General features: G+C 42.7%; 1 protein-coding gene and 1 long non-coding RNA gene across 22 annotated transcripts in view; both read left to right on the top strand.

Annotated features, from left to right (window-relative positions):
- LOC135905846 (serine-rich adhesin for platelets-like) overlaps positions 1–24,560 on the top strand; it is a 68,716-nt gene that overhangs the window by 7,284 nt on the left and 36,872 nt on the right. For 16 of the 21 annotated variants that reach the window (XR_010565527.2, XR_010565528.2, XR_010565529.2 and 13 more), the window contains 6 exons: positions 1,137–1,272; positions 16,237–16,313; positions 18,751–18,877; positions 21,660–21,733; positions 22,681–22,807; positions 23,826–23,855. Coding sequence is in view for 16 of the 21 variants with exons in the window: in XM_065436913.2 (XP_065292985.1) it covers positions 1,137–1,272; positions 16,237–16,313; positions 18,751–18,877; positions 21,660–21,733; positions 22,681–22,807; positions 23,826–23,855 (571 nt within the window). In the remaining 5 variants the exon portion in view is untranslated. Of the gene's footprint in view, positions 1–1,136; positions 1,273–16,236; positions 16,314–18,750; positions 18,878–21,659; positions 21,738–22,680; positions 22,808–23,825; positions 23,856–24,560 lie in introns of those variants that run through there. The other 5 variants (XM_065436918.1, XM_065436917.2, XM_065436919.2 and 2 more) reach the window with 3 other exon arrangements.
- Positions 10,000–14,520, top strand: LOC139051759 (uncharacterized). Its single transcript, XR_011509532.1, has 3 exons — positions 10,000–10,366; positions 11,127–11,240; positions 13,660–14,520. It is a non-coding gene; the product is annotated as an uncharacterized lncRNA (long non-coding RNA).

Below are 24,560 nucleotides of genomic sequence, written 5' to 3'. Positions count from 1 at the left end.
AAGTGCAACAGACCTCAGCAAATTTAGTGCAATGTTTACCGCGTATTTCTAACGTATTTAGACAATCTCCCAAGCAAAACTTTAGTTTTCTGCGCTGCTATGGAACTTTACTATAACGAGAACGCCGCCATTATGGTTAAGGCAAGTTAGGTTAGTGCCAAAGCTTGCTTATGGAATTTTGCATATTTCCCATCGCCACCTCAGTAAAACCTGAAATATGCTTATTGCTGGAAATGTAGAGCCAAGATTTAACTCCGATTAGACACACAACAGTATGTGCAGCACGCTTTAGCTTTGCCTTCAAGAGTGGAACGCGATACCATTCCAAGATCCCTGGCTGCTTCTCGCGCTTCCCGGTAACTGCATCTTATGTAACAGTAATGTTTACCGGGAAACGCTGGCCGCATACGCTATGCACGAAAGCGAGCTTTCTGGTAGAAACGCGGCTTCTTGCGTGGGCCGCTTATGGTCGTAGGCCAGCGCCATCTGGACGCCACTCCATAAGTCGTAGAAACGCTGGAAAATGGGTTTGTGTTTGAGTGTCCGCTTAAAAAAATACTTTCTGGTGTATTCAAATTACAATCTGACGCTATCATGTCTGTAGGTTGTGTGTAACTCGCAATTTACGGTGTTTCTGACGCATTTTTATTCGCTAACGCATTATGACGCATTTTTTTATTCGCTAAGTTCAGTAACGCCTTTGCGCTACACGGAAGGCCTGCGTGGTTCGGTATGCCTGATTCGGAATGATTTTTTGCTCACAAGACGGTCAACGCCGGTGCCGGACGCAGACACTGGATTTTCGGCGACACGATGCCCGTAGAGCTATCGCGTTAAAGATGCGTACTGTTGTCCTAGCGTGGAACACTATCGCGTTCTATTCTAGTGTAATAAATACAGCACGTACTTTTGAAAAAATCCAACGTTGCATAATTTCCGCCAAGCGCGTCTATTTCGTCATATGTATTGAAGGCACATTGCCAGAAAGAGCACCACACACGGAAGTCCTGAAGTCAGGTTATCTTGTCACTAAGCTTCAACAAATCGTTGTAGTTTTTTTTTTTCAGCACGCAATGTTGACGCTCGCTGAATGACCCTTGCACAGTGACGAGCTAACACCTCTGTTATTCTATCAGGCCATACACATCTCACTGAAAGCGGAATCACCAGTGCCCAAGCTGTGGAGTTCAGGAGCAGCGTTGAACATGCACAGACCAGTACAAGCCGCGCAGGCATGGAAGAAGCATCGGTCATTCCGGGAAATATTGCTAGGTGAGCCCACGTGTGGAAAAATTTCTTTGCATGAAGCAAATCACAGACGGTGCGTAATGCTGCCCGTGGTGCAACTGTGCCTACACTGTCTAACTTTTTTCTATGGAGGAGATCTCTGATGCGTGAAACGCGCACAATGACAACCGTTGTTACAAACACGGCTTATGGCGTAGGGGGTGCTAACATGCTTGTCATGCTCAGAACTCTTGCAAGTTTGTGAAATGCGTACGTACTACACGTTATTCCTTTGCAAAGATACTAAAGAGAAAGGGGTCCGTCTAAAGACGAAATTAAATTATGGGGTTCTACGTGCCAAAACCACTTTCTGATTATGAAACACGCCGTAGTGGAGCACCAGGGGTTCTTTTACCAGGGGCGCTTTAACGTGCCCCTACATCTAAGTACACGGGTGTTTTTGCATTTCGCCCCATCTAAATGCGGTCGCCATGGACGGCATTCGATCCCGCGACCTTGGGGTCAGCAGCCTAACACCATAGCCACTGAGCAACCACGGCGGGTGCCTAAAGCAATCGAGCAAGGCAGTGACGGCCCATATTGCTTAAGTGACGTTCATTTCAGAGTGCAGCGACAAATCTTAGACTTTCGATGATTCGACTGTATGCAACATGCTCAAATATTATACCGCTTTGCTATGACTTTCACTTACCAATGTGACCTATGAGCCCGGACGCATGATGACGGTATGACGCTAACGCAATGATAATGGAATAAGAATGAATGATATTACTAGGTAGCCGGATCGAATCTGGGCCACGGTGGCCGCATTTCGATGGGGCGAAATGCGAAAATATCCGTGTAGTCAGATTTAGGTGCACGTTAAAGAACTCCAGGTGGTCAAAATTTCAGGAGGCCCCCACTGTAGCGTGCCTCATAAACAGGTCGGGGTTTTGGCACGTAAAACCTCATAACTTAATTTTAATTTTAAGGAATGATATTGATGTAATGGTAAAGTCGTACGATGGCGACGGCATCACGACAATTACAGGCGCATTCTGAAGCCATGATGATGGTATGACAAAGACTACGTGACGATGACGGTAAAGCAATCGCATAAAAAAGCGATAATGACGACGACCGCACCGCATAGCCGGCATGATGACTATACCGTATGACATCAAATTCATGATAGCGTCTGTGTGACAACGACGCAATGACAGCGATGGCATGACAACGACGGCATAATCCCGACACAATTGCGACAGCACAACTGCCGCAGAATAACGAACAACAAATGACGTCAACGCAGCAATGAGGGTGGTGTCACGGCATGACGGCAATGTGATTATGACACTGAAGTGATGACTGCGGCGGCTGCTGTGAATCGCACCCGCGCGTCACGCACGCGCTGCCTCTCGCGATCTCCCGTTTCGCGAGGCAGTCGCGCCACACTTGGCTCCGATTGCAACGCGCCGCGCTAGAATATGTCCGCGCCAGCCAATATATCGCGTTATGAAAACACGTATGCAGCTGCGCTCAAATTAGGCATTTGGCAGTATCATAATAGTCGGTGCAATTTTTTGTAAGATAAAGATTTTAGGTTTTTATTTGTTGTTCTGCACCGACAAGTAACCAGTGCTTTTGGTCGAATTAAGGTCGACATTGATCGTGCGAACAATTCTGCCTAAATGTTAATTTATGTATTTCCTGAGTAAAAATTTATTTTTTCTTCACAAAATGATAAATTTTTACTCAATTTTATCGATTTACATTATGTGGTTTATTTACCTCCTTTTACTTATTAAGTGCATAATGCATGTAGACACCACCTAAGCCAGTAGAGTTAACGAAAACTTGCAACGTAACATCACGTTGTTTGAATCGTGGCACATATTTGGCTGAGTCGCGACAGCAAAAGTAACAGAATAAATGCGACTGAGCAATCCTAATTCCAAAACAGCGCCAGTGGCGCACACAGAGAATAGAAACAACGGGACGGCGCGCTGCCTCTCAAGGTCAGATTTACAATTATGTTAGCACATAAACTCGCCCAACTGTTCCTACTGTTCATATACAAATTCATAAAATATAGAAAGCAGAAGTTATAGCTTGAAATGTTCATTATTTTAATTAGGAAAAGCAAGCAGGTGCCACCGAAGCAAAAGAAATAAAAAATTGAGGTAATCTATGTTTCATTAAAGCAGATTACAATCAGTGTTGAAATGTAGATTTGAAGACTGAGATTGAAGAAGCAGAAAATTTCATTGTCGGCATATTTCATCCGCTGGGCGTTTCAACATGAACGCACTTGTATTTAACCTATTAGCACACGCGGTGTATGCTGAAATAGATTATGCGCATGTCAGTTGTTTCGTGTGCTGTGCGGGAGCGATAAATTGTACGCATGTGTGTCAGTGTTAACCAACTTCATACAAATATAACAGATACATTAAAGTCCGGTAACTTAAACATAAGGCCGGTGGGGCAAAAGCAACAGTTTAGTTTAGGACGTTTGCTTATCGTACTGCATGTTGCCTAAGGGCGACCAATGTATTTTGAAGAGCAAACAAAGTGCTGGGCAAGCTGGCCCTCTTCCCGCTCCGAGTAGTTGGACCAATGAAACCACTTCTAGTGTTGTTTTAAAGGTTCTTTTAATACTGAAATCTATATTACAGGGCTCCGAATATTTTTTTAAGAAGCAAACAAAAAGTAACCATATGCTGCCCTTTGCCATTTGAGAACTACTGCAGTAGGACGTAGCATTTCAGCTGCGCTCATGATGTAGAGTGTATCCGTCATCGGACATCTTTAAGGCGGAAAGCCTTAGATCTCTGTTTCAAGGTCGCGTTGTGATTGCACAGAAAATTGGAGTGCTCGTATCACTGTTGGCTTGTTCGTCGTCGTCGTCTTTCACATCGCTGCCACATCGACGCCACTCTTCATCATCATCATCCTGGTTACGCCCACTGCAGGGCAAAGGCCTCTCCCATACTTCTTCAACTACCCCGGTCATGTTCTAATTGTGGCCATGTTGTGCCTGCAAACTTCTTAATCTCATCCGCCCGCCTAACTTTCTGCCGCCTCCTGCTACGCTTCCTTTCCCTTGGAATCCAGTTTGTATACCTTAATGAGCATCAGTTATCTTCCCTCCTCATTACATGTCCTGCCCATGCCCATTCCTTTTTCTTGATTTCAACTAAGATGTCATTAACTCGCGTTTGTTCCCTCACCCAATCTACTCTATTCTTATCCCTTAACGTTACACACATCATTCTTCTTTCCATAGCGCGTTGCATCGTCCTCAATTTAAGTAGAACCCTTTTCGTAAGCCTCCAGCTTTCTGCCCCGTACGTGAGTACTGGTAAGACACAGCTGTTATACACTTTTCTCTTGAGGGATAATGGCAACCTGCTGTTCATGATCTGAAAATGTCTGCCAAACGCACCCGAGCCCATTTTTATTCTTCTGATCATTTGTCTCATGATCCGGATCCGCGGTCACTACCTGCCCTAAGTAGGTGTATTCCGTTACCACTTCCAGTGCCTCGCTACCTATCGTAAACTGCTGTTCTCTTCCGAGACTATTAAACATTACTTTAGTTTTCTGCAGATAAATGTTTAGACCCACCCTTCTGCTTTGCCTCTCCAGGTCAGTGAGCATGCATTGCAGTTGGTCCCCTGAGTTACTAAGCAACTAACTATGCTGATTCGACGCCACTAACCATGCCAAAAAAGACAGTCAATTATTCCAGAGTCAATTAAGTCACTTGAACTCAGGATCTTGGATAGGAGTCGAATCCACGACATTTGGTGTTAATTATGGCGGATATGACTAAGGCCCAGTTAATTAAGGTAGCCTAATTAGGGTGCTCGAACCCACAACCTTTATTGGGAAAAAGAAGTAATAAGAAGCAAGAACGCATTCGGACGAAACTATCGACTAATTCGATGGCTCTCTCTTGAGCGCGCAGACATTAACTTCCACCATCTATGGCGTATGCTAAAGTGACTGTCATGTTTTTTCATGCTGTTCTCACAATAAACTTGATCCTTCATTCAATTATCAGATAAGCAGCTGCGACTGGCATAGCAGAAGCAAACTTAGCACAGTTTGCAAAGAAATATTTATGAACTCCATCTTCGTTGAGGCGCAATTCATTCGAATCCATCCTCACATTCTGAACTATTCAAATTGACATTTGGCTATGAGACACAATCTGTTTTGTATTAAGAGCATGGAACTTAAGCCTATAACTTCAAATACTACCAAAAATGCAATATATTTCTCACAGCTCCGGGAAACACCAGTCATGAATGTAATTAGCGCGAAAATACTACATTCTCCATGGCGATGCCGAACGACAACATGAGGGTACAAAGGAAAATTTTTCTAACATGAGCGCTGCTTTCCATCAGCCTTGCAGAAACCATCCGCACAGTGTCTCCTTTATCCCCCAACCTGTTTATTATTATTGCATAACAAATGTTCCATGGAGCATTTTATTCAGGAATTGTTAGGATTCTGCCACTGTGGTAAGCGGAGCACGCATGTTATGTAGGGAACTACACCCGGAGGCAGGATACCCGTTGTAATTTGACCATTAGGATGACGATTTTCGTTCAAGTGAAGGTAGGGGACGTTTCGACTACGGTGGATGAGCGCCCTGCACCAGATATTACCTCGAGTGTGCGGTTCGTTTTATGCCAGCCAGCGCAGTGTGCCTTCCCTTATGAAAATGGATTTAGAGTTCCTTTAGAACTCCTAATGAGTTCCTATGGAGTCAAAAGGGACTCTATAGGAACTCGCGATCTATAGAGTCGTCTGCATAGAATCTCTATAAGAAGTCTATAGAAACCTTTCTATAGAAACAAGTCATTTCACACACAATAGATGTTCTATAGAGGGTATATTGACGTCCTATGTACTGAATTCTATAAAGTAATTTTTATAGAATGTCTTTAAAACTTCTAACGCGACCTGTCTATAGAATGGCTCTCCATTCGTTCTCTATAAATGTTCTATAGAGATTGTATTGATATCATATGTACTAAATTCTATAAAATAATGTCTATAGAAAGTTTTTAACACTTCTAATGCGGCTTGTCTATAGACTGACTCTCCATTCACGCTCTATAAGCAGTCTATAGAGGGTTTATTGTCATCATATGTACAATATTCTATAAAATAATGTCTATAGAAAGTTTTTAACACTTCTAATGCGACTTGTCTATAGACTGACTCTCCATTCACCCTCCATAAATGTTCTATAGAGGTCGTATTGACATTTTATGTACCAAATTCTATAGAAAATGTTTTATAGAACGTTTTCGGAAACGTTCTATAGAGGTCGTATTAACATCTTATGTGCCAAATCCTACAGAAAAATGTTAATAGAACCTTTTCAGAACTTCTAATGCGGTCTGTCTATAGAATGGCTCTACATCCTCCATAAAAGTTCTATAGAGGTCGTATTGACATCTTATGTACCAAATTCTATAGAAAAATTTATAGAACGTTTTCAGAACTTCTAATGCGGCCTGTCTCTAGACTGGCTCTCCATTCCCGTTCTAAACGTGTGCCATCATATGGCATACGTACTGAGTTCTGTAAAGGAACGTTTATAGGAAATTAAACAAGCTAAAGTGCAGCCTGTCTAAGAACGGCTCTATATTTTCACTCTATAAACAGTACCCAGTATCCAGTGCATCGCCGGATTATGGGTCCAGTGCCGCGCGCTGGATGCATGGGGCGCTGGGCAAGCGCGGCGTACTGGGAGGCGCTGGTTACTGGTGCGAAAAACAGCTCTAGCGCGTTAAATACGCGGTGCCTGGACACCGTATGTCTTTTTTTTTTAATACAGAAAGCAACAGATAGCGTTTTAGTACAATATAAATCGAAAAAATGAACATGTAAAAACAGAAGTGCTCTGACCAGGATTCGATCGTCGTACCTGCAGATCCGCAGCCCGGCTCATTACCGCTACGCCACGTCAGCATTTTTTTTTTCTTTATTCGGACATGGGCGGATAATTTAGCTCATCAAAATCGAGAAGCAGTTTTAGTTTCACAGAGAGGAGTCTTGCACAGACGTGGTAGATGCGCTATCGGCCAGCAACTAAAGCTCACGCCTGTACCACAAAGAAAAATTTGCTCTCCGTATTCAATAGTGTGCTCGGAAGTGCCATAACATCGACTGCGATTGGTATTTTAGCTTCGAAAAAAGTCCTAAATGAACCACCGACCCGGGACGCTGCATGAATGAGCTGTTACTGCCGATTTCGATAGCCGTTTCTTGTTCTTCACGCGAGGGGTATGCAATGTTTTCTTAGTTCAGTGATGCCTTAGCTTTCAGTCTACACGTCTGTCTAGCCATATATATTCGTCAGAGAAACGCAGGCTAGTGCTGGGAGCCTTCGGCGACAGCACATATACCTGCGTTTATGATGCGTCACATCGGCGCTCCTCACTTCTTGTGCTGGCACTGTAGACATGAAAAAATTGTTTATTTAAAAGCACCGATGCGAAATCTGAAATATAAAGTAATTTATCCTTTTTAGACTTCTTGATTCTTGAGGTTAGACGCGCCGATAGCGTGCAGACGGACTCGGCGGACACGCTATGCCTAAGCTTCGATGGGGCTGATCTCGGCGCGGGTAGCTGGCGAAAGCTAAAATGTGTGTATTTGAGCCTCAGAACTCTTTTTAGTACAATAGGGAAAGTGGAAGCGCACGAATCGCCTCAGCCTTGTTATCGGTGCGATAATATCAAGCAGCGGTAGGCTTCGAACTCGGGGTCCGTTCGAGCGCGTCTGAACGACTTCTGGATTTCATGTCCACTTCACAACACTGCGACAATGGCGATAACTCCCAGTCATATGTTACGTGCGAACTACTAAAAAAGCGGCGTCCTCTGCGTTTGCGTGGTTTCGTTAAAGAATTTAGCTGTCCGCCCTGTCAAAAGGCAAAATGCAAAAAACGAAAGTGATTTTCAGTGTCACATGTGCAGGAATAAACAAGGCAGCTCACGCACCTTTATTCCATGCTGCGACACGAAATAGTTCTATGACCCTAAGATATAGCGTTATTTAGGACAAGATACTAGTATCAAGCCATGAAATCGTATAAAGCATCTAATATTCAGCAGCGCTCGTCCTTGCGTGCTGGAGCCAGCGCGGCACAAACACAACCAGCGCCGTTTCCAATGCGAGCGTCTCTTCCAGTGTGACCCAGCTCTTATCCAGCGTTCTCACTGGTCTCGAGTGAGTCCCAGCGAGCGCCAGCGTACCCAGTGCGATCCAGTGCTTAAAAAAAAGAAAGAAAAAGAAAAAAGAAAAACGCGCTGGTTTCACACTGGAAGGCACTGGAAGACGCTGGTTTTTGCAATCGGCATTTCAGAGGTTTTTCACTATCAAGTAAGAGCATCGTTAAAAAGACACTCATTGACCGAGGCAAACATCACACTAATCGAAATTAGGAAAACCAAAGAAATATAACGGAAGCGCGCATTGTGGTTTATATCGCATATGCAGGTAAATCACAAAGAATGAATGAATAGAATTTATTGATAGGAAAGACAGAGAGGTCGACCTGAGCTAGTGCGCTCTAGTCTGCTACTCTGTACTGGGGAAGAGGGAAGGGGAGTGAAAGTATTGGGATGGATGATGATGATAAGAGAAGTGGTGAGTGCTTATGTACATGAGACAGTTGCCTCGCTAGAGCCGCTCGTCGAGCTTGGTGTCCTGCAGGAACTTCAACAATGCTTTTGTGGCACGCATTGAAATTGCAGTGTCAGGCCATGGACCGAGAATAGCTTCCTCCGACAGTAGTTGTCTGCCAACGCTGGCTAGGAAACTCTCTAACGTCCTTTATCACAAAGATGTATACCAAGAAACACTAAGCAAAACTGCGCCTTAGCAATCGCGTCATATCTATTTGCTGGCATGCAGTGACTGCAGCACTTGGGGCGGAAACAGATCGAACGCCGCCGCACATTTCTGGCACATACCACTCAAATGCGACAAATGCACGCTGCAGAAACGATTTGTTTTTTTTTTCAAGGAATCTTGAAAAGTCACAGACCACATGAGCGCGATCCGCGCATGATAAGCGCATCGCCACGAAAGCAAGATAGGGAACACATAAGCGTAACCTGTGCCTCACGGGTAAAATTAAACATCATCGTATATACGTTGCTGTGCGACGGACAAAAGCGCACGGAAACATCACACACTGCACACGTGTACCTCCGAGGTTGTGTCGACAATTTCTGGGCTACATTTAAACGACAGCAGGAAGTTACTTCAATGAGAAACAAAGTGAGGGCGCCAGGCACTGCAGGTAACGGCTGCGCATAAAGTCAGTTAGGGTTTTAAGGCCAGTGACCGAGGTTGAAATCGTTAAAATCACACCGCAGCGATAGCTTACACAGGGTAAATAGTCGAGATCTTGAAGGCCATGCTTTTTGCTGACTACATGTGGCATAAGCGATTCAAAAGCAAGAATACTGCATGTAATTTATTTCTACCCTAAACTATAGCACACAATATGAGCATGTCAATGTTTCTTCTTGTCTAACAACATATGTATGTAGTTCGGCTCAAAGGCCGGCTCAAAACAGCACAAAACCTGCTGTAGTGGGTATGATTGTAGGAATCACGGAGGCCACAGCAGCCGCACTATTATACAGACGGCGCTGGCGGCGTCGGTATTTTCGTATTCAACGCGACAGGTAGAATACGAAGATACGGCGTGTTGTTATTGCTCCGTCTTCAACGGTTGTCGTGCGAGCTGCGTCGATGTGTTTGTTTGATCGTGTGTTATTAGGTTTGCTGTAATGAAATGAGACGTAGTTCGCGAGCACGAAAGTGCCAGAAGATGGCTTGAGTCTCGCTGTAAGCACGCCGTATGCGTGGCGCGCCGGCTAAATGTGGACCAACGATTTTCATGCCATGGAGTGCGTTCCCTTTGTCTCCGCTTGTGTTCGTGGAAAGTTTGGTGGACGGCGCAAAGAAGTAATGCGTATTATTAGCGCGCCTCAGCTCGTCCACTACCCAGTGGCTTGTTTGCTGCAAGTAACATCGCAGACGCATCACTGGAAACTTGGAGAGTGCCTTTCGACCTCGTCGTACTGTTGAAACGGTAAGCAATCGTGCTCGCCAACTACACGTGCGTTCATCCGTGTTGTGTGTGCTTCCCGTGTGTGTATAGAGTGCCTTGCGAACGTAGTAAGTGGAACACCCACGACAACAATGAACCCTGTGCTGATACTTGCTACGCGCTGGTTGTAAGAATTGTGTACGCAACTCTATTGCCACAGTGCGGAATTGATAATCCTGATAAGCGTTTGCTTCCCCAGAGAAAAGTTTCGGAAATCGTGTTCGCCTTGTGCAGTTGTGCGTGAGCTCCCGCTTGTCTGCTAAAGTTGCATAGTAACGACCCGTCTACCTCTTCATCGATTCTTTCTTCAATGACGTTTCCTCACTTATAAATGCTTCGACGTTGTGCACAATCTCTGCTTACGAGGTTTTTGGCTAACGAACAGTTCTAAGAAAAAAATGTAAGCCAATCACAGCATGCTACTAGTACAGCTTTATTTCCAAGGCAAGAGGTGTTGACATAACTGACTTAACTAAGCATTACAGGGGAACGTTGCCTATACTAAGTAATGGAAAAAAAACATTAAGTTTAGATTGTAATCTGCTGCTGCGGTGCGTCCAAAACTTTATTCGATGTAGAGGTTCGCATTGTCATGACATTCGATGATTTCAAGCATTTGCTCTCTTTCCACATTAGTGCAGACATTGTTTTCGTGACTCTTTTAGGTGCTGATTGCATGTTTTCACGATATCACAGCTTTATTGTGCCACTGCTATAAGCTAACATAGAATTGATTTTGTAGTGGCGAGGCTGTGACCCACAACATAAACTACAAGATCGAGGAGCCCCAAGAAATGCAGACCCTGTGGATATATGGCTGCAGCAGCATGGCGTGTGATCTGGATGGTCATGACAGGTGTGTATGAAATGTACGTGTTCCAAAAAGGGTGCTTGGTGTCATTCATGGTGAAGTTTGTCAACACATTACTTAATGCAGCATACTAAAGAGACTAAATATTTATGCAACCTCATTGAACTTGCTACCTATTAGTGTGCATAGCCATTATGCCCACATGATTGTGTTGTGTATAAAACTATACCCAACCATTCCTGATGTTTAGTATTTCTTTTGCGTAAGTTGCTTACCTGCAAGTTACATATATTTTTTGCTTTGTACATAGTGTATTTATTTGAAGCTAAACATTTCGACAGAATTGCCTGTCTGGTTGGGAAATTGATTAGGACTTGAGATCCTAATAGTGTATTTATGACTTTTTATTGGGGTTTTATTCCTTGAAAACTATTTCCTATGCTGTACCCCTATTTGCATAATTTTTTTCTGTGTGTGCTACAATCTCGTGCAGTTTTCTGTGCATGTAGGAATTCGAAGGGTAGTGGACTAATAATGTCACAGGTCTAAGCACGTAGTGTGCACATCTTTGTTTATCATTGATATCTTTACAGTTACTTCTCTGTTCCCATAGTAACAGCCACTGCAAAATACACATTTGGTGAGCTTTAATTTCTTGAAAATTAATATGAAGGTCAGTATTTACTAAGCTGCATTTACTTCTGTAGTACATAGGCACAGACTGATATGGATACCTTGTGACCTACACAGGATGCCTTTTTTGTTTGTTGCATTAAATATGGGGGCTCACCCACATCTCTTACTATATATGTGGTATGCCTCATCGATTTCACTTGTCAGTTTTTACGGTGGATGAAAACAGATGAACGGTTGTAATCCAACATGAAGCCCCGTTGTGGAAATGTACGACCAAGTTGGATGACCATACTGGTCTTTTAAATGAAATATAGTGATCTCTTATACACATAAGATACCGGCCAGTTTGCCCTATGTACGCTTGACCACATGTGAAAGGGATACAGTGCACTCACTGCCTGTGACACACGACAAATTTGGTGGTATCTTTCACCGAGCAAGCCTCCCTTGCCTGCTTGCCTTTCTCAATTCTCTTGCACACTTCTGTGCATATGGCACCCTGACAAGAAAGGCTTGCTTAGATACCACTAAATTTGTCTTGTCTGTCAGGGGTAGTGTAGTCTATTCTTGTGATCATGTGTATATTTGGTCAAATGTACATGCAACAGATTGGCCGGTGCCTCAACACGTACCTAAGACAGCACCATAATTCACTCCCCGGATCAGTATGTTCATCCCACTTGACCATGCACCGATGGGACTGGGGCTGCGCGCCAGATTTAGACTGTTCATCTGTTTTGTTCAGCTGCGGCAACCAATTGACCAATAACATCGCTGAGGAATGCCACATAAAAAGACTGGGTCACAATCTGTTTACTGAATTGTCCGCAACCTTCGTAGTAACAAATTTGTTTGTTGCAACTAGTTTTAGGCACGTTATTTCTTGTTAAATTTTCTGCTTAACCTATAGAGCAGTTATGCAATCAATTTTCAAAGTTACTTGATTAGTATAATTTTTGTTTTCTGTTTTTCACATGCCAGGTTGCAAGAAGGACAATTGCAATTGGGCAGTCTTATCATTGCGTTTAGGATACATATCAGTGTACATACCCGTACTAGATTAGAAACTAATTCTTTCAATAACTCAAAAAGCACGAATATACTGTGTCCATTGTATCTGACAGTGACACCGCGACTGTGTTCCAAATACCACAAATTGGCAGTTATCCATCATAGTTTGCGAAAACAACTTAAAACATTATTGTTCCCCATACAATGCATACTTAGATGCATCGTCATGATTGCCCAGGCTCCATGTGAGAAATTTATTATTCGCATGTTAAGCATAGTACATACCAACTATGGCTAATAGCGGATGGAATATTAATTTTGTCTACCGCTCAGCAATAGAAGCCAGTAGGTCATTCCCTTCTTTTTAAAAAAAAAATTTTCTATGCATAGTGTGACATCTGTATAGGACTTAGCTCATGGGTGTTCCTGCTTGCTTATGTTATAAATGGGAATGTGTTGTCATTGCAAGATGAGATTAATGTGTGACTAGGCTGTTGTCGTTCGGAGATGCTTTTTGTCATCAGCAATGATATTCTACTGCCAGGCACATTGGCCCAGTGCTGATGTCACCGAATCTTGGGAAAGCAAAAATATTCTCAAAAGTGATTCTCAAAAGAACTGCCACTGTTTGGCAGAGTGGTGGGGAGGTGGGGCGTTCTGCCACCTTTCTGTTATGATTTTTTTCTGAAATACTGAAATGAAACTTAGCATAATGCTACAACTATATAGATATTTGTGGCATGTTTGTGCCTGCTAATACATTATGACTGAATGTTCATTACACCTTTTGAAAATTAATTTCAATTTTATTTTCCAGGCTCCACCGTCGCCGTTACTAGACGGACCAAATGAGGCCAAAAACTAGCCTTTCCTCGCTCCATTCCTGGGAAGTGAAATAGCAGGTGGTCATGTAAGAATGAACTTGCAACCATGTGGGCAGTAGCCAAAGCTCCCTACAGTTCATGCTGGTGGTGGAATGCTAAGACAAACCGCAATATTTGTTTGTTTACTTATTGACTTAATATTTATTTATTCATATCTCATGAATACTGTGCAGTTTTTTTAGCAAGGAGTCAGGTAAAATAAAGAAATATTGTTGCATCAAAGTAAACATTATTTGAAAAAGCATAATTCACGTAGCACGAATTCATGGAAACTGTAAATTTTGAAGAAACAGAGCAGTAAGGTTAACAAATCTTATATAACAAAAAATGAGATCACATTTCTGTTGGACCTAATACCATAATTTAATCTGTCAAATTAGAGATACCATATGCTGCTCTAATATACAATCACTAATTTATGAGCAGATGCGCGAAACTCTCAAACGTTGCAACAATTTCATGTAAGCTGTAAATTCATATATACAGTTTGTTGACTTTAGACATAGCAGATGGAGTCTGCAGAACTATGATATCTCTTTCTGGCACAGAGACGGGGATTAGTAAGCTTCGTGGTGTTATTTTTCTTAAACCTGCCAAATAGTTCTTCCTGCAACAGGTAGAATTCTCAAATGCCGCAAACTTAATTCAAATTAGTGCTGTGGTTGTCTCAAAAGTATTTCTGTATTTTGGATGTATTTGAGTAGGAAAATTTACAGAATTAACGAATTTGTGCTAGCTCTTTTTTTTATTTACAGTTGCAAACTAAGTCCTTTTCCTTCAAGTTTTGCTATTTTCAGAAAATTTTAATGAAAATTGATGGTGTTAATGTAAAAACAATTATTTAAACATTTTTAAATGTATCAAACCTCATCAAATTTGGTTGCATAGTTGCCGAGAAAACCGATTTTACTGTTCATGTGCATTACATAGGAGCTCCTGAGCTAAATCTCTTTTTTAGTCATTGCGTGTGTCGGTCTGGTTTGTATTTCTCACCCTAATTAGAATATTGGCTCTGATCTCAAAATTGTTTCCCTTACAACGAAATACAAGCTTTTAAACTTTTTACGATATATGCTGTACTGCTCTATGATAACCCCTGTTTGCCACATTTTTGCAGGGCCTACCAGTGCTAATTTTACACATAAACATAGACTAAAATGCCGTGTGGTTTCGGTATATGGTGTACTTATCTGTGAAAGCCATTATTTGCCACATTTTTGCAGCGAGTGCCAGTGTTATTTTTGCTCAGACTAAAATGCTGTGTCGTTTCGTCAGGCTGACACAACATTGGAGTGCACATTCATATCAGTCTATTTTCAGGCTTTAGTATCCAAACATTTAATGTGCACTGCTGGAACAGGCACTCCTTTTGCAGTTTTAATGGTATGGTTTCTTGTCCTAGTCAAGCCTGTTATTGCGAGGTGTCAACTGTAATCAAGTCTGCCACTGATTCTTTTACCTCATGTTTCGTGTGTTTGCACCACCAGCTTGACCTGAGAAGCATGTTGGCAGCTACAGTTTGTGTGTTGCAAGTTCTAGTCTGAAGTGTGTATGTCACATATATGAAGCATGTATCTAGTCTGAAGTGCAATAAACATTTCAAACTGAATACTTTGTGGTTGTAGCACCAATTATTTTGCCACTGCATTTACTGTAGTCCTTATTGCCTACAGTAGAACTTTGGTAAATTGCAAGTACTTTACACACATCGGCCTAGCTTTTATAGGCATTTGCTTGTAGGGACTCGAAAGCAACTGCATAGAAATATTCTATAGAATTTTTGTCTTTAGCATCTCTAAAGCAATGCGATAGAAATATTCTATAGAAATTTGCCTTTAGCATCTCTAAAGCAACTCGATAGAAATATTCTATAGAAATTTGCCTTTAGCATCTCTAAAGAAACTCGATAGAAATATTCTATAGAAATTTGTCTTTAGCATCTCTAAAGGAACTCGATAGAAATATTCTATAGAAATTTGTCTTTAGCATCTCTAAAGCAACTCGATAGAAATATTCTATAGAAATTTGCCTTTAGCATCTCTAAAGAAACTCGATAGAAATATTCTATAGAAATTTGTCTTTAGCATCTCTAAAGGAACTCGATAGAAATATTCTATAGAAATTTGTCTTTAGCATCTCTAAAGCAACTCGATAGAAATATTCTATAGAAATTTGTCTTTAGCATCTCTAAAGCAACTCGATAGAAATGTTCTATAGAAATGTGTCTTTAGAGTTCCTATAAGAATGCGGTGGCCAAATAACTTTTGAAACTCTATAGGAAAATTCTATAGGCAATCAAAATAAACACAATAGAGTTCTATAGAGAAAGTTCAAAAGACTTTCTAAAAAAACACATTAAAAATTTTTGTAAGGGTTTAGTGAGTACGAAACATTTCAAGTAGCCCGTTTATTAAACAGTACTTTGCCTTTCTTGAACTTTGCTTTAACAACATGTAATTTCAATTTTTCGCCACAGCTGTATCTAACACCAACATGTTTATTAATTGCAGCATTTCTGGCGATGCCTGGCGTTACCAGTGGAACACTCAGCAAAAGCCAATAACCGACGGTACTTACAACGTCGACGGTACGTAGGCCTAGGTCACTCGCCTTTACAACAAACAAGGAAGATAGCTTCAACATGTTGCGTGGCAGAAGTGTACTTATGGCGTATAAAGAGACAAGTTACCAGCACCGCCAACATTGTTTCCGCATGAGCCACTTCATCAATGTGCTTAGAAAAAAATGTGTGTCCCCTTTCCCACAGCCCCAGTGTAAGATAGCAAACCGGCTCCTCGTCTGGTTGACCTCCCTGCCTTTCCTGTCCTTCCTCTCTCTCTCTCTGTCTGCGCTGATGGGAACACATGCAAATTGATATGACATCGTGCAGTTCGAGATTTTGAACGAATTTGTGCTTATATGACTGTATTGCGAATGCACACGCCTAGATGGTCAGGTCAGAAAGCGAGACTAGGTTCGATGCCATGATCAATTCACTGGCAACTGGAACCAGTGGTGCGTGCCAGTGGTCTACAATTTTGTTTAGGAAGCATAATCTCAGTGGCTCCATCGCGCTACCTTCAGGTACTTTTTTTTTGAACCGATGAAACTTAGAAGAGAAAATGTTTTGATACCATCGCAGCGTGTGATTTGAATTTAGGGTGGCGTTTAAGGTGTCTACTATAGCGGAGGGTTGTAATGGTGCTGTAACATTTTCGGCACAGCGTGAGAATTGTTCACGTGTAGCATGTTATCAGCAGCCGACACATCCCACTGTATACAAGTCCCAGTTTACAATTTGGGGCAGCCCAAATCAATTTATACTAAAACCCTTATTTTATACCCATAAAGAAAGCAACAAATGCAACGTAAACATCACAAAATTAATGAAACCGTAACTCAATAAGACAAAATTATTTGCAAGGTATTTCGCTCTGTGAGCATAAATCATTAACAGGTATCCCCACCATATGCTTTTGAAACTTTAACGAGCTTCAATCTCATTGATAGATTAAGAATCACAGCACACAATGATTTCCAATAAGTGTGGCACCACTTGAAAATTATACCGCTGTGTTAACAAGAAAGTCTACACCTTGCTGATACAACGGCCTTCCAAACTGAATGGTCTATTCTGTAAGCTGATTATCATTCTATAGATATATCAAGCATATTCCGTTCTGCCAGTATCTGTGCAACCTATTTCATAACACTGACTGATACGCGTTGAGAGTTTAATAACGTGACTAGCAAAAGTGAGTATGCTGGAATTTAAAAATGAACTCCATAAATTACGCCTAATCAATCGCACTGTAGTTCATTGGATGTCAAAGCTATTGCAACTCGTATCTTTCGTGATCTGGTTGGGAATTGGCGTTTAATGCTTTTGTGACCTACGAAGGCGTTGACACTATGGCAGTGGGTGTAATAATGTGATTATCATTCTTAGGCGGCTTTCTTTAAATCAGATTGTATATAAACGTGTATTCAGCAATATGGTGTGCCCTTCATTGTTTTGTAGAGAACTTCCTCGCATCCTGACAAGGGTGATGCCGCATTCACGTATTCTAATCTCTCCGGTTTTCCTTTTTTTGAATGTCATGCAGTTTCTGCGCACTTCGGGAACACGCGCTACTAGCTACAATCCTTGCAGCGCTATCGGCACATCCCACACTTTTAAAGCAATTTCACGCTTACCGTTGCACCATTTAATGACGTTGCCCCGTGAATTAAGACTTTCATATTACTTTCCAACTAATCTTCTGTCTGCAACACGTGTCTTAGATGATCTCATTGACCAATCGTTGTTGATGTTCCGTTGATAGTCTGTTGGTGGCATACACAAGGCCATTCGCGAGGACAACCGTTTTCAATTTCTTAATGAGCTGATAAATATTTGCATTGCTTACCGCCTGCGCTTAGGAACTTCAGCCGCAGGCGTGGCCAAATGGGGTTCGGATACCCAGTTTCTGAAAGGCGAGTACGTCGTGAAACATGTATGTGTCATAGGAGGTCAAGAATCTCTGATCAGGCTTAAAAAATTATAATTCCTCGGTAGAAATCTGCCCTCTCAATTCTGCTTTGTCCTCCTTTGTAACGCGTTAGTTGTAGTGCTCGTAATAGTTTAGCTAAAGGAAAGAACTCCACCATGTATCTAATGCGCCTATATCTAGATAATACAGCAATTATGGTGGGTCAAGGGTTGCACGCACAAGAAATCGACATGTCCTATTTTCCTTCGAACACTCTCCTATTGTGTCCGCGATATAACATAGAGCGTAATAATCTTGAGAAGAATTAAGCTCGTCCTCGGTATCCCCATCGCTGAGCACGAGGTTCTGGCGTCGATTCAAGACATAGTTATATATGGAAAAAGCATAGACTCCGGTATCCCTGCAGTAGGGTTCCCCCACAACTAAACCTTCTTGCCTCGCACCGTCTATAATGCTGAAGCATTCATTTCCTATGAATTACCCTTGCAAAGCGGGGACTGAAGACCTTTGCTGTACTTTTGTACCGTACAGGTGTGACCGACAATGGTAACACGAGTTACCTGCACCTGGGGTTCAGCACCAGCATTGATCACGCAATGCCCAGCACAAGCCGCACAGGCATGGAGCAAGCACCTGCCATTACAGAAGGCGGCGCCAGGTGAGCCCACATCTAGAAAATTTTAATTCCAAAGAAACTCAGTGACAAGAGGGATGGCTACCCGGGGAAAAATCATGACTGTACTCGCTAATTTCTCCCGGTAAGGGCCAGCTCTGTTGCCCGAAACAGGCGCTGCATCAGCAGTTGTGAGTGTTCGGCATGCGGAGCTTGACATGACATACGTAATAGTTGTAAGAGCGCGACTGGACACGGACAGAGGAAAAAAAAAACAGGCAGCTTGTTACTCCTTTTAGACCTGAAGGCACGCGTTCAGGATGGTTACCTTGGGGACTCACTCCCCCTGTGAAACATATGGACATATTGGGGAGGAGGATGTTCATCTAAGACATAGATGTCAAAATGAAACAGAGCATATCTATGTTTACAAAGGCCGTGTACGGTGGATACGCATGCAGTAAGAAAAGTGGCCGAAAGTATTCCATACTTCCACACTAAGGCTTGCCTCATAATGAGATGAGATGAACATAGTAAGGAGCGAGATGTTCATCTAAAAGAAAGCGCGTACGATAACACAGAAGATGTGTAAGTGTACCGAGGCAATGTAGCTTAAGTGCGCTGGTAATAAGCGAAGCGGTCGAAATTATTTCGTGCTCTCACAATACAGCCTGCAACATAATGAGATCGTAGTTTTGGTGCATAAAAACCCCAGAATTCAGCTTTTTTTTAATTTTAATGTCACTCCCTTCATCAAACGCTTCCAAGGCCATAAGAGGAAAGTGATTAGGTAACGGTTATTGAATAAGTTGCTTAGCCGCACATATCTCAGTAAGAGAACATGAATTTTGGGGGGAAGTTCTCACCCTGATTGATACGTAGCTATGATATGTCAACTACTAGGAATACTGAGCAAGCGAGTCTTGTACCTATAATACGACAAGTTGCAGTGCTTGTGTAAAGTGCAAGCACCCTGACCAGTCCAGTCCACACAGTTTGCCCAGAATTCGCCATTCCTTCATTCTTTCCACAGAGAAGGTAAGAAATAAATGGTAACAGCTACATCAATATGCTCGTCTCGATTTCGCCTGTGTTCAAGAACTTCACACCAAAACGTCGCGTTATGCAATTATCAGTGTAAGATTTCCCCACAAAAATGAAGACATGAAAACATGAAGCGGGAAATGCTGACCAAGCACACTTGCTCTCCCCTCTGCTTTTCGCGTTCGCGCGCGCGTTCGCGATTGTTTCACAGATTCGCTTAGTCATGCTGCGCTGAATTGGCAGTTCGCTTCACATACGCGTAATATTTTATAATTGCACATGTATGCCCCATTCATAAGTTCCTCAAAGGCTTGCGCGTCCATTATTCGCGCATTAAACCATTGGTCTGATGTCAAAGATGTGCGTGACCATTTAAATAAACGCGCGCTTACAATCGCAGACACAGCGTTGTGGGAGCGCATACCATAGTATCGCCCTTGGAATTTATACAGAACGTCACGGCGATGGTGACGCCGACGGCATAACTGCGTCTGGGATGTCCATATACTTGTTGTTGCAATAAAGAATAAGCTCGCCGAAGAGCGGCAGAACAAGCCTTGGCAGGTGGGTTGGGACATGTTGACAAACGAGGCTTCAGTTTCCGAGATGGCAAGATGGGTGTACATTAGTTCGTCATTAACAATCGTTCAATAGCCAGCGTAACTGTGTTGGTTCGCAAGTGTGTGAGATCTTCGGCCGAATAGCCTCTCACGTTTCAGGTGAGGGATGAATGGCCAATGATAGATCCTTCGCTATTTGCTGCATGCCTCGGAATATTATTTGGCTTCCGTGCTGCTAATGTCACTCGGTACACACTGCGGCAGTTCCCTTACCTTATGCAAAGAGGGTTCCCGTGCACTTTGAACAAAAGCGGCGGCCTTGACATGACTTTCCGACATAAATCATACAGTCTATACCTTGCGGCACACATTCACAGAATATTTATAGCCTTAAAAGCGAATACGTCGGCCAGTGTTCCCGTAGGCGTAAGTTTAAATCGACTATTGTAGCGAGATACAAATCGTGGTCGGCGCTTAAGACATAACATTCTCTATTCCTTGCAAATACAGGTGCAGCATCGGTTTTTAGTGCACTATGTAGAAGAAAAACTTCCGCTGCGCCTTTGTATTCCATGCATGGACATGCGGGATATTGAGACTTAGGATCGGCATCGTTTTTTGAAAGCCAGGACGTTTCGAAGACCAAGAGACGGCAAGGAGAAAAATCTGACGCCTTGGTTCGCAATGTCTTCCTGTCTTGACCTATGAAGTAGAAATCACTTGTAAAGAGTGGAAGCATCAGGGAACGTTCACACTGGCACAAGCACCTACAGTATCCTTCGCCGGCCCTCCTCATCACGCCATCGTTTTGACCGGGCATTTTAGAGGCCATTAAATTACGTGTTATGCGTGTCATTGGGCACGTGGTATAGCGTTGATTTAGTTATTACGTGAGCGTGTCTTGGAATATACACTGCCTAAATACTACTAACCTTACTTTCGTTAGTGTTTTAATAATATATTATAGATATAATAGCTTCGCCTTTCCGCAAAGACAGCGTCTATAATGGTACGGGACCTCTTTCATTCCGATATCATAGATCGCGCTAAATTATTTCAGTACAATATGCCTGTGCGCCTTAAGGATTTTGGAGGCAAACGTTTCCACACAGAACCTTCTCCTCGTCTGTTCGGTCCCCTAGTCGAAACGTTGGCTTCCGCTACAATCTTTGTCCAACCACTATTGCCTCAGTGTTCATGTCAATATCTGTCTTGTGTTGCAGAATTCCTGAGACAACCCGTGTTGACGAAGCGAACATGCAATACCACCTGGCTGATAGCACATCCACTGACTGCGGTAGGTGCGGGAATGTTTTCGGTCACTGGTATATCATGCCTTGCCGTCAAGGTGATTGAGGAAGCTAACGTTTGATAGCGCACGCAATGCATTTCAACAGTATGAATGAATGAATTCTGGTATTCTAGGCGTCGAAACCGTTATTTTATTATGAAGCGCATCGTAGTAGGGGACTCTGGATTTATTTTGACCACCAGGACACCTTTAACGTGCCAACAATGTTAACTGCATCCCCGCTGTCTGAATTATGGTTGAGTAAATGTCATTCATACATCTTTCAGTTCTCGGCTGATCTAACCTTTTCTTGCTTTGGTTAAGTCATTTTATTGCTAAATATGCTTTGCGTCATCCAATATGCAGCCCTTACCCTCTGAAAGCCAAGGCAGCACGAATGTTCTCGTACCTTAATGATCTTGCTCTGCTAATGTAAATGTTCTTTGTCTCAGCGCTGATATGAGGATCACCGAAAAAATTCGCGAAGATGTCCAGGTTTCATAGTAATGAATGGCAATTTTCTCTTTCGTGAACCATTCATCGCTTTTCACGGTTAACTGTTCAGGTCAAACTAGTACGCAGCGATTGTTCCGTACATGCGCTTCTATGTCACCTTTTGTCGTAGGACATGCAGCACCGGCGTCTGGCGCTGAGTCGCTTATCGCAGAGCACAACCATTATCAAAGCGTGACAAGAAGCGAGTGAACAAATATCAGCCATTGCAAGGTCAACCAAGCTCCGGTCAAGGCAGAAAAGACAAGAATGAATACAGCAATCAACAGCTCCCGAAACATATGCATGTCTTTTTTGTAACATCACGTCGTACGTTCCCACTTTTGTTGTTTCAGTTTAGAAAATTATTTCAGACGGCCGCAGTGCTTCCTGCGCGTTCCTATCACGGAATTCTCCAGCCTAGTTGTCGCACTATGTCAAATCGGCACCTCTGCTTTCAGGGCATACGCACAACACAGAAACCGGGAGCACTTTTTTCACACATCTGGTCAATAGCAGCAGCCCAGTCGCCAGTACAAGCTACGCCCACATGGAGGAACGATCGAACATTTTTGGAAACGATGCCTGGTGAGCCATGCTTTTGTATGAATTCCTTTCGATGGAGCAACTCACTGAAACGACACGAAACGTTGTCTATGACTCAATTATACTTGCACTGACCAACTTGTGTGACAGATGGAAGTGTTGTTCCCTGAATTGCCAAATGTCATCTGCAGTTCAGACAATATGGCGCTGGCATGAACAGGACCCATTAGCACAGGATCTAAGGGAAGAATGACAAGAATAAATATAGGTAAACAAAAAATAGCATATTAGCAGCCATACACCAGACAATGTCCGTCCAGTGCATATAGGGCAGTAATTTAAAAATATATATACTGGAGAGAAAGCATAAACTAGGCAATTGTGCATGTGTCCTTTTCTGTCCGTATTTTTTTTTCATTTCTGCCCTAAACGGTAGAGACGATGACGCCCCTACAATGCCGAAGCTCCACGCGTGCAAACTTCATGAAATTAACGCAGAAAAATGTCATGGACATGGAATCAAGAGAAACAAATACAGGTTTTTATGTTAGATTGACAAACGTTGCAATGAGCGTTGTACTGTATATTTGCACAACATGATCTTTAAAAAGCTTCTTCAGTGGCAGATTTTATGGATTCTGCGTTAAAACATCGAAATATTTCACATTACTCGACATGTATTTAGTATGTATGTATTGAGTTATGACATATATCCAAGGATTCAATCCCTCTACCACCTCCTGTATTTGTTATAGATAACGTGAATAGTATAGTACGCAGTTGAAGCATTTCCAATTATGTTACTCCTCCTAAGGTACGAGGGGTCCTATAAAAAGGAAGCCTGTTTTAGTTCAGGTAATACGGTCTGTTTCTGTGCCAAACGACTCACTTCCCAGGGCGCGTTTCTGGACCTTTGCTGCAACATCGCGCTCAGGTTGTGCAAATAGCCTTGCTATAAACGCGCGATTTAGTTTGTCGAAATTTCAATGCCCAAAAATGTGTTTTGTCGTCCCGTTATTAGAGTCGCCCATATTCAGCTTCATTGTCCTTCTACTTGCAGGAAAGCTACTGGAACTGGAGGAAGGGAAAGGCAAGAATTCTGCTATTTCTCTGGCAATGTTTCGAGCAAACAGGATGCCTCACATGGGCATGCCGACGGAGACACGGGCGATGCAGCCCACATTTTCAAAGCATCCGAACTAACGTCTGTAAAGAATTCGAAGTTCGTAAAACACTGCCGGAACACAACAGGCAAACAACACAAGTGCGAAACGTGTGGGAAATCATTCGGCCAGGCTCGTAATCTGACTGTACATAGCCGCACGCACACGGGCGAGAAACCTCACAAATGCGAAATATGTGGAAAATCGTTTCGGCAGTCTGTCCACCTAAATAAACATAAGCACACGCATACAGGCGAGAAACCTCACAAATGCGATATTTGTAATAGAGCGTTCAACCAGTCTACTCATCTAACTAAACATAAGCGCACTCATACAGGCGAGAAACCCCACAAATGCGATATTTGTAATAAAGCGTTCACCCAGTCTAGTAATCTAAATAAACATAGGCGCACGCATACAGGCGAGAAACCTCACAAATGCGATATTTGTAATAAAGCGTTCACCCAGTCTAGTCATCTAAATAAACATAAGCGCACGCATACAGGCGAGAAACCCCAATAATGCTATATTTGTAATAGTGTTCCGCCAGTCTTCTCATCTAAATGACCATAAGCCCACACATACAGGCGAGAAACCGTACACTTGCGAAGCATGTGGTAAATCACTCGTGC

Source organism: Dermacentor albipictus, unplaced genomic scaffold (genome assembly GCF_038994185.2).
Source record: "Dermacentor albipictus isolate Rhodes 1998 colony unplaced genomic scaffold, USDA_Dalb.pri_finalv2 scaffold_14, whole genome shotgun sequence".
NCBI classification, from domain to species: Eukaryota; Metazoa; Arthropoda; class Arachnida; order Ixodida; family Ixodidae; genus Dermacentor; species Dermacentor albipictus.
Note: the sequence above shows the minus strand (reverse complement) of the source record. Positions and strands in the feature narration are given on the sequence as shown.